Below are 10423 nucleotides of genomic sequence, written 5' to 3' on the forward strand. Positions count from 1 at the left end.
TGGAGACATAACATACTTAAATAAAAGTAGGTATTTCAAAGTGATTTAAGTGCAGAATATCAAGATACTCTTTGGACAAATACAGTAGTGGAGATTGGTACAGAGTATTTTTTAAAGGCTAGTGAACAACAATTGATCATTAATTAGCAAAATGTGAAACGTTAATTTCTAGCCAATAAGACACTTAATTCTTCTTACTGCTACTTAAATGTGAGTGTAGAAGAAGAAACTATGGGAACAAGTAACACTGCAGGGCCACTTTGGGGGAAAGGAGAAATAAAATATACTTTATTAATAATTCAGTTTTGTAAATACGGGGTATCTTTGCGGTACTGTACTGGGAAACAAAACAGTGACCTCATAACGTGATATAAATTACCTTATACGACTAAACAGTGATAGTAATAGCTGTATATAACATTATCTTGCTAGCGGAACCATTAGCCGCTCAGCTCTCGCATCCCGCACCGTCGGAAGCTTTTACCGTTGCACCACTGATGTAACTTTCATTTCCTGATCGGTAAGGGGTCACACACATGACTACAGAGTTTGTGTAGACTCCACTTTACAAAACTGAACCTTCTTCACACTACTGCTGGACTAAATTTACAGTAAAGGATGTTTCGCACGCTGTGTCGGACCGGAGGAGCTCTGCTGCAGGTAAACTAAAGCTTTATCATCACATCCGGTTTGTTAGCTCGAGCTCAAGAGTTGTTTCACAGCCGTTGGTGAAGTGGGTGTCATTCAGGGTGCAGCAGGGTGTTAATAATCCACGAAATGTCACTCTTAGGCCGGATAAATGTTGAACTGAGTCCGTAAAATGTTAACATGAGAGGCACCTTTATTAGCTAGTTGTAGCTTGCTAACATGCTAACCATTCATTCAGCATAAGTTATGTAAGTAAGCTCACTATTATGACATGTTACACCTCCATACTGTATACTTATACATAATACATGATGTCAGACATTTAAGGATACATACATACTATATTTTAAAAGGGCACAATGTTTAAACAGAAAAAAATATTTTACATAAATCAGCAAATTTGAAATGGGCTCTGTTATTTTAATAATCTTGTAGTCCATATTATCACCCAGTATAAAACAAGCCAAGCCATTAAAAGCTGTAACTTGCAAATTTCCTGAGCCCAATATAAAAACAAGCTCAATAGTTATTGAACAGATATAAAACTTTTAAATCAGCATAGTATAAACATCTACCCATGAAATAAAACTACTTAATGTAACGATGCATGCACTGTAGTAAAAAGTATGAAAATGTAGCTACTAAAAAAAAAAAAAATATTGGAGTAAAATAACATATTTATTTATAACATATTTTTATATTTATCTGCAGTAAAAAAGTCCCAAAGAAATTAAAATAATCCTTCAAAAAATCAGTCAAAAATATATTAAAAAGTGTTTTTTTTAAGTCTTAAGCCATATTTAAAATAATAATAATAATAATAATAAACTTTATTTATATAGCACCTTTCATACAAGAAATGCAGCTCAAATTGCTTTACAATAAAGGCAGTATAATCCCTGACTGCTTCACATGAAAATAGACAGAATGAACATAAACAGAAATCATCATAGAATCATGGAATTGTTCAGCTATAAATCATAAAATCAAGCAAGCATTTTTAACATTTTTATTAGTTTTTAAACAACATATAAACTGCTTTACAGCATTATGAAAAAGAAAGGAAAACAAGGGGTATACATATGCACATGTGCACATATCTACAGATAACTAAACATGCACAGAAGCTTCAAAAGAACACGCAGTTGCAGAGAATGAAGGGCTAATCAGGGCCCATCCTATTGTGATAGGCTACAAGATGTAATAAATAAATAAAGAACACAAGGAGTTCACAAGGAGTTATCAAGAAAGTGGGGGTTTAGAGTCTGGCTTTTATGTATTCCAAGTAGGGCTGCAACTAACGATTTTTCATTTTCGACTAATCTGTCGATTATTTCTTTGATTAGTCGACAATCATTTTATCGAAAAATGTGTTAAAATGTTGAAAAATGTCGGTCTGTCTCTCTCAAACCCCAAAATTATGTCATCTAATGTCTTGTTTCATACTCACGCCAAAGGGTTTTAGTTCACCTTCATGGGAGAGTGTGTAAAGCTGCCAATATCTGAACGTAAGAAGCTGCAATAAGAGTATTTTGGGGTACTTTTATAGTGCTTTTCTATGAAATATGACTCCAACTGATTAGTCGACTACTAAAATAGTCACCGATTATTTTAATAGTCGATTAGTCAACTAATCGTTGCAGCCCTAATTCCAAGAATGGATTCCAAATTCTCATAAATATATCAGAAGAGGCATTTAATGTCAGTGTTATTTTCTCAAGTTTGAGATGTTGCATCATCAATTCAAGTAAGATTTTAAAAGAGTTGCAGCAGCATGAAGCCTAAATAGAAAGTAAAAGCCTGTATCAGGAGCTAGATGAAGGCTAAAGTGAGCAGACATGATTTTATCTTTCTTTTAAAAATATTTAGCGAGCTAGCTTCCCTGATTTCTTTAGGTAGTGTGTTCCATAGCTTTTAACTGACAAAGGCTGCATCCCTGATCTTCTTCCGGCTGTTACTGGGAACCTCCAGTAAACCAGCAGCAGATGATCGCAGTGTTCTTGGAGGCAAATTTTGTCAAGATCTGTGGCACTTATTATTTTTATGCAGGCTCAAATATCTTCTAAATGTTGTAGAACTATATGAATACTATACAGAATAAAAATTTGGCTGCAAGAAAATAAAAACTATTGGATATAGTCATTTTTGAAATTTGAATATTGGTCATTCAAGTGAAAAAAAGATTACTGTAAAACATCTGGCAACAACTGTTAAAATGAATACATATTGTAAACTATCCTTAGGGTTTCATGGATGTTCGGTACAAATTTCAACCCAGTTCAGTGAAAAATAAGCAATTAGTGAGGCTTTGAATATGATCACAAAAATTATGTATTAAGCTCTGAGGGCCAAAAAAGAAAAAAAAAATCATAAGTAAGATAGGATTTGGAGTAGAGGTATAGGATTCTGCAGGGTCTTATGAATTTAAAAGTTTTCACATTATTTTTTCCCCCATAAAATCCATGACACAAGCTGGGAGGTCTTGTTGTGTTGTATGGAATAACCCCAGTAACAGTTGCATCAGCTTTGGCTGTTGGAAAATTTTAGGGGCATTTTGCACACTGTCTGACTTCCACTTTCACTTTGATTTGATGCATCAAAATAGAATAATGAAAATGATGGCTTTTTTCTCGACTGTGTGTCTCTGTAGCAAACCCAGCGGGCCACGCCGAGGTTGTGGGTTACACCAGCTCAGCAGCGATGGGCGTCCAGCCTGCCCATGAACACTGTGGTCCTGTTTGTGCCTCAGCAGGAAGCCTGGGTGGTGGAGAGGATGGGTCGCTTCCACCGCATCTTAGAGCCGGTATTAATCCTAATTCTTAGACAATTTCTTATTAAATGACATCAAATACTGCTGGGGGAAATAAAAACCAAAAGCTCAATGAGTATTTGTTTCTGTTTTAGGGTTTAAACTTCCTCATACCTGTACTTGATCGAATTCGCTACGTGCAGAGTCTCAAAGAGATTGTCATCGATGTCCCGGAGCAGTCTGCAGTATCTCTAGGTGAGGGACCAACAAAGTGTCACATTCATGACATAAGTTAATGAACATACAGTGTATTCTAAAATGAGCTTATGTTGTTTTTACAGACAACGTAACGCTACAGATTGATGGAGTGCTTTACCTAAGGATCCTAGACCCTTTTAAGGTATGCTTTAAGAGCTGCTTCACATGCTGGAGTGATCGGCTTCTCCCTTGTGTTGTTAACTCTGACCAAGTAACATATTTATTAATCTCTTGACCTGTTCTTCTTGTCTCCAGGCCAGTTACGGTGTGGAGGATCCAGAATATGCCGTCACACAGTTGGCACAGACGACCATGAGGTCAGAGCTGGGCAAACTCACGCTGGACAAAGTGTTCAGGGTAATTAGAAACTACTATCCCACATCTGTGTAGTGTCAGTTTAGGTCCATTAAACATGCTCGTTTTTGCTACTGACAGACTCAGATTGTTGTGTTAAGTGTCTGACAATCTACCCTTCATCTCCAAAATCCTCGAAAAAACAGTTGCCTCCCGACTCCATTCTCACCTATCCCACAATAACCTGTACGAACAGTTCCAGTCCGGTTTCCGCCTACTCCATAGCACTGAAACAGCACTCATCAAAATTACCAACGACCTCCTTATGGCAGCTGATTCTGGACTCCTCACCATCCTCTTCCTCCTCCAGCTGATTCTGGACTCCTCACCATCCTCTTCCTCCTCATCCTGAGTGCAGCCTTTGATACCATCTGTCACACCACCCTCCTCAACAGGCTATCCTCCATTGGCATCACTCACACTCCGTTAGACTGGTTCACATCTTACCTCTCTGGCCGCACTCGGTTCATTCAACTCAAGTCCTTTAAATCCATCCTTTCCTCCGTCACTTCAGGTGTGCCCCAGGGCTCTGTCCTGGGGCCCCTTCTCTTCATCACCTTCCTCCTTCCCCTCGGCATTATCTTCCGCAAATTTAACATTCACTTCCACTGTTACGCTGATGACACGCAGCTCTACCTCACCACTAAACCCTCGTCCACTCTCCCGCCCACCTCCCTCACTGATTGCATCAGTGAAATAAAAACCTGGTTCACCCTAAACTTCCTCAAATTAAACAGTAACAAAACCGAGGTTCTCCTCATTGGCACCAAATCCACTTTATCCAAAACTGACAGCTTTTCTCTCTCTATTTATAACTCCTCCGTTTCACCCTCCCCCTAGGTTAAGAGTCTGGGTGTCATCCTTGACAGCACACTATCCTTTCACACCCACATCAGTAACATTACCCGGTCTGCCTACTTCCACCTACGAAACATCAATCGTCTCCGCCCTCACTTACCCCCCACACTGCCGCCATCCTTGTCCACAGCCTCGTCATTTCCCGTCTCGATTATTGTAACTCTCTCCTCTTCGGCCTCCCTCACAAATCCCTCCATAAACTTCAACTGGTCCAGAACTCAGCTGCCCGTACCCGTATCATTACTCGAACCCCCTCCATCCACCACATCACTCCTGTCCTCCAACAGCTCCACTGGCTGCCGGTTCAGTTCTGTATTCAATTTAAAGTCTTCCTGTTAACATTCAAGGCCATCCACAACCTCGCCCCCCCATATCTGTCCAACCTCCTCCATGTTCCCACTCCCTCCCGCTCCCTCAGATCCTCTTCCTCCACACACCTGTCTGTCCCCTCCGCCTGCCTCACCACCATGGGGAGCAGAGCATTCAGCCGCTCTGCTCCCCGTCTCTGGAATTCATTACCACCCCAACTCAGAAACATCGATTCATTCCCTCATTTCAAATCACAACTCAAAACACATCTGTTTAAAACTGCCTATTCCATCTGATGCCAATTGCTCTGTCACTTTCTATTGTTTTTTTTGTTTTTGTTTTTTCTTTTTAATCTCTTTTAAATGTCATTTTGTGTATCTGTACGGTGTCCTTGAGTGCCAAGAAAGGCGCCTTCAAATAAAATTTATTATTATTATTATTATTATTATTATTATTTTGGAGAGGATCCCTTCAAAGATATATCTTTTTATGAAAGAGTAAGCTCCTTTTTCTTTAACCACAAACAGCCTTGAAGTCACTTTTCAGCAAACCCACCAGACTCCATTTAAAAAAACAGTAATTTTAGCGTGTGTAGAGCCTGCATATTTTAATATGAAACTGGGTAAAGTAAAGGTTTATTTCAATCAAACTAAAGTTGGTGATTGTTGGAACAGTGGTAACTTTAACCAAGGCTGGTTTTGTGGGGTTTAATTTGTTTCTGTTGACTTTAAATTAAGTGTGTTCCACTGTGATAGAATTGTTGATAATTTAAATGGAGTCCGGTGGGTTTGACTAGAGCTACTTACGTTGTCTCCGTCAGTCACTTGGACACAAAAACATGGAACAGTAGGGTACATATACTGAAGTTAACCTTTAACATTGTTTACTTTTTATTCTTTATTTTTATTTTTTAAGGAAAGGGAGTCCCTCAATTCCAACATCGTCCACTCCATCAACCAAGCTTCAGACGAGTGGGGGATCCGTTGCCTCCGCTATGAAATCAAAGACATACATGTTCCACCTCGTGTCAAAGAGTCGATGCAGATGCAGGTGGGGCCAATACAATGATCACTGTAGACACCAAAGAATGTTTTATTAAAGGAGCAAATGCAATTTTCTAAATCCTCCGAGTCTGGCATAAACATTTATTTTTTTGCACAGATGACCCAGGAGGTCTTGTTTTAACTGTAGTAACAATACTATAAAATTCAGCATTTGACTGGTGAGTTTCTGGGCAAGCTAGAGAGCCATATTAACTGCAGAATACATTCTTTTTATGTTTTTCATTCCACTCTGTAGGTGGAGGCTGAGCGCAAGAAGAGAGCCACAGTGCTGGAGTCCGAAGGGACAAGGGAATCGGCCATTAATGTCGCTGAGGGTCGTAAACAAGCTCAGATCCTGGCCTCTGAAGGACAAAAAGCAGAGCAGATCAATAAAGCGGCTGGTGGGTGCACTTAGAGACACGGTTTAGATATTTTTTTATCTGTAGTTTTTAATGCAGCCTGTGTGCTCAAAGGGATGGTGCTTGCTTGTTTTCCCCTGCTGTTTATGTGACAGAGGGATAGTGTGGATCTTTTGAAGTGAGGTTGTATAAGGTACTTATCCACAGTCAGTATATTACCTACAGTAGATAGAGGTTTGCATGCACCCAGTTTAGAGAAGCAGACAGAAGTACCACCATGGACGCAATAGAGTCAGTGGAATCTTCTGCCTTCTGCTTGGAAGTGGTGAATTTACAGCTCATGGCAGCTTAATACGACACAGCCTCTGGGTTTTGTTTGACATCTAGTATCCGCAAACAGTGGTGCTGCACATTTCCAAATCATTGTTAGCATAGTTAGCACACATTAGCTCAGAGGGCTAACTTGGCTGGTTTACTTTATTACGTGAAAGTCACTGTCACCCTAAACACCCTAAATGGAAACCCATTAAAACTCAGTTTCTATGTGGAACAAAAGGAACAAATAGGCAAATGTCCATACTGAATTGCTAACTTCGATTTAATTGACATAATTCTGAGTCGGGAACAGCCCTAGACTTATTTTAGATGGCTAAAGTATTGGTTTTGTGGCTGACCCCTCCACCTCAGTACATTGCTTCGCTTCCGTGTCAGCACTCCTGCCTGCTTCTCCAAACTGGGGGCGTGCCAACTGACATCTGCTGTAGGTGATACACTGACTATGGGGAAGTACCTCATACAACCCCACTTCAAAAACATCTTTTTAAGCTGAAGTTTTAAGGCTAAAAACACTGACTCATTACTGTGTTCCCTCCTCTAGGTGAAGCCCAAGCCGTGTTAGCCAAAGCAGAGGCTAAAGCTAAGGCGATCCGGATGCTGTCCGAGGCGCTGACCCAGCAGGTGAAGAGTACTTCCTGTTCTTAAATGACACCCATGATCACAGTCTTATCTATGGAAGCTGATGTGGATTATTTTTCTCGTGCACTGAACAGAATGGAGACGCAGCAGCCTCGCTAAGCGTGGCCGAGCAGTACGTGTCTGCTTTCTCCAACCTCGCCAAAGAGTCCAACACCATCCTCCTGCCCTCAAACACCGGCGACATCAGCGGCATGGTCACACAGGTATGTACAGCAGGGTGAGAAAGCATCTTTTTTTGTCTTCAATCACGACTATAACGGTTCTCACACTGTCCTCCCACACTCAGGCTATGACCATCTACGGCACGTTGGCAAAGACGAGTCAAAAAAAAGCGCCAGAAGCGGTGGAGGAGAAGAGCGAAGCCCATGAGAACCAGTTACCTCAATAGCAGAGGACTCGCAGAATGAACTCATAAGCAGTAATAACGACAGCGAACCAGGGGAGAGCAGCTTGTGTTTCAGTTATCGGGGCTCCAAGGCGTCACCGTGTGACGTTCACGCACCTTCTACAGCCAGGACAGAAGGAGAAAACACCAACTTTACAAACGTTTTGGACGTCTTGGAGTCTTGGGAAAATGACATCTTTTGTAAGAAGATTTTTAATTATCACTGACTATTCTTTACGTTCAGTTATCAGATTGGGAGATAACACCAGCTTTCTTTGGCGGGCTGATAAAATGGAGATATTGATGACAGGGTTTTGGGTATATAAGCCACAGTGGCCAGTGGATGATGATGTGAGGCCTGGGTGTTGTGCAGTATCCAATTTATTTGCATAAAGTCATTATTTGTTGGTTTATTTCATGCATCAGATCTGTTGCGTGTGGTTAATATTGTTGCATAAATCCTACTAGAATTGGACGTGAAAGTTTTCAGTTTGCTGTATTTCCAAATTTAAGTGATAGATACAGTTGGGTTAAATGTTTCCTCCTTTTGCAACCTGTTCTCCAGGGCTTGTTTTCAGTTTTGATACGGCTTGTTTGTCAGCATCATTGGGACCAGCAGATTTAAGTTTCTACATGTGATGTCTGGTTTGATGCCTCTGACTGAGGGAAAGTTCCCCAAAGTGTAGTTAATTCACAATTTAGCCCTTGTTAGATTAAAACATTATCTCCCCGAGAAAAAAGCTAAACAAGTATTCAGTAAAGTTATTTCCCTGCTATTATTCAGAAACAAATCCTTTTTTATAAGTAGTTAGTACACAAAGTCGGCCCTAAGAACCAATATTCTTCTTTATGTCTTATGGAGTATATTTATTCAGTTTCATGGCTCTCCACAAACACAGCAAGTTGTCATTTCCTCGGCTTCACTGCTGCTCACAGGTTTAGGATGAATAATGCAAACATGAAATTGGCGCGGGTGCCATTTTGGCGAGACTTTGAAGTTATGACGTGTTGGGATGGGACATTGTGAAGCACTTGTTGAAAATACAGTTTGTTAGAGGAGGATATGTGTAGAACAATTCATTAGAGACAACTGGACTTCTTTGAATGTGATGCTCGGAAAACAAACTGTTGAAGAAACAAATAAATGTGAAAGCTGACATTCATTGTTTTTGGGTCACTTTTAGGTTCAGCGATGTTAAAAAACATAAAATGAAATATAATAAAAAATGCATTGGATAACAAGGTCTGTGTGTCAATGAATAGATTTTAAAATGTGCCGCTATGATAATGAATTATGGACGTATGATACAAATGTGCCAGGGTTCATTCTGTGATGCATGACGAGGAGGAACAAAGTGACAGAATCCAGCAGCTTTTGATTTCACACCATCATTTGACAGATTTCTGAAGTTCCAGGATTTTTTGGCAGCACATATGAAGAAAGAAGAAAAAAGGCATATTACACCAAAATGGAGCTGGGACAGAGTTTACATTCAATTCATTTATTGTATTCATTTAACAGGCGATATCTGGTCTTCATTTTTTCCTCCTACAAGGTTACAATCCATAGAATACTGAAGTTTTTGGTTGCTTGACATACTGCAATCGTTGCATCCTTTCAATTAATTAATACAAATACGTACTACAAACTTAAAGCTATTCATGCTATGGTGTGCATGCCGCCTGTGAGGCAACTTTGAGGGCTGAAACACCCGGACTACAGAGGGGAGGCAATAAAAGTATTGTGAATGTTTCAGCCCTCTATTTTGCCTGACAGGCGGCATGCACAAAGTGGAACAGCTTGAGGCGTGTAGTTTTGTTAGCGTTGTATTTTATTGCATCATAAATAAATGTTATTATTCTTTCCTAATTCATTAAAGTAAGTAGAACTAGAACTCGATAAGGTGATTTTTTTTTTTTTTGCAGACCTGGTTGAAATTTGTCTTGGTCAATTTCAGGGAAATGCTTGGTTTTATTTTCATTTATTTATTTTAATGTCACACAAGAAATTATACAAAATAAGTCAGAGAATAGACACACAAAGATAGAACTTAGCAAGAGTAGTGGAAATTATTTTGCAACATTAACAAACAAAAAAAAACTAAAGACAGAGTTACCATTATCTTAAAAATCAAGAGAAAAGGCTTTTCTTAAAAAAAAAAAAGAAAAGGCCACAAAGGGACTGCCCTGTACTTGTAAGAGATAAGAGGAGGGGTGGCTGGGGTATGACTTTGTTTTGTTTTTTATTTGTTTGTTTGTTTTTCCACCCTTCCTGAAGCTACGGATTTTTTCCTTGAGCTTCCCTGATGAATCTGTGGATAATGTATGACCCTCCCTTAATCATGAATTGCTCAATTTTAAAAAACGTACCCTTTGACGTTTGAAAGAGTTAAAATTCTGGAGTTAATTTTTTTTTTATTCTTGTGGTGCATGCTGGTTAGTTTGTGCAAACAGTTTATTTTTGGCAACATTTTAAATGAGACAT

The 10423-nt window shown here is 39.6% G+C and overlaps 1 protein-coding gene across 1 annotated transcript; it reads left to right on the plus strand.

Moving 5' to 3' along the window:
* Window positions 1–493: 493 nt before the first annotated feature.
* On the plus strand, window positions 494–9174 carry stoml2 (stomatin (EPB72)-like 2). Its single transcript, XM_050053521.1, has 10 exons — window positions 494–660; window positions 3299–3451; window positions 3553–3652; window positions 3739–3797; window positions 3911–4012; window positions 6092–6226; window positions 6476–6620; window positions 7456–7535; window positions 7628–7756; window positions 7840–9174. Exons 1-10 carry the CDS (start codon window positions 619–621, stop codon window positions 7939–7941), a joined length of 1047 nt encoding a protein of 348 aa, XP_049909478.1. The 5' UTR covers window positions 494–618; the 3' UTR covers window positions 7942–9174.
* Window positions 9175–10423: the final 1249 nt, after the last annotated feature.

The sequence above is a fragment of the Epinephelus moara genome, chromosome 9 (assembly GCF_006386435.1).
Source record: "Epinephelus moara isolate mb chromosome 9, YSFRI_EMoa_1.0, whole genome shotgun sequence".
Taxonomy (NCBI): Eukaryota; Metazoa; Chordata; class Actinopteri; order Perciformes; family Serranidae; genus Epinephelus; species Epinephelus moara.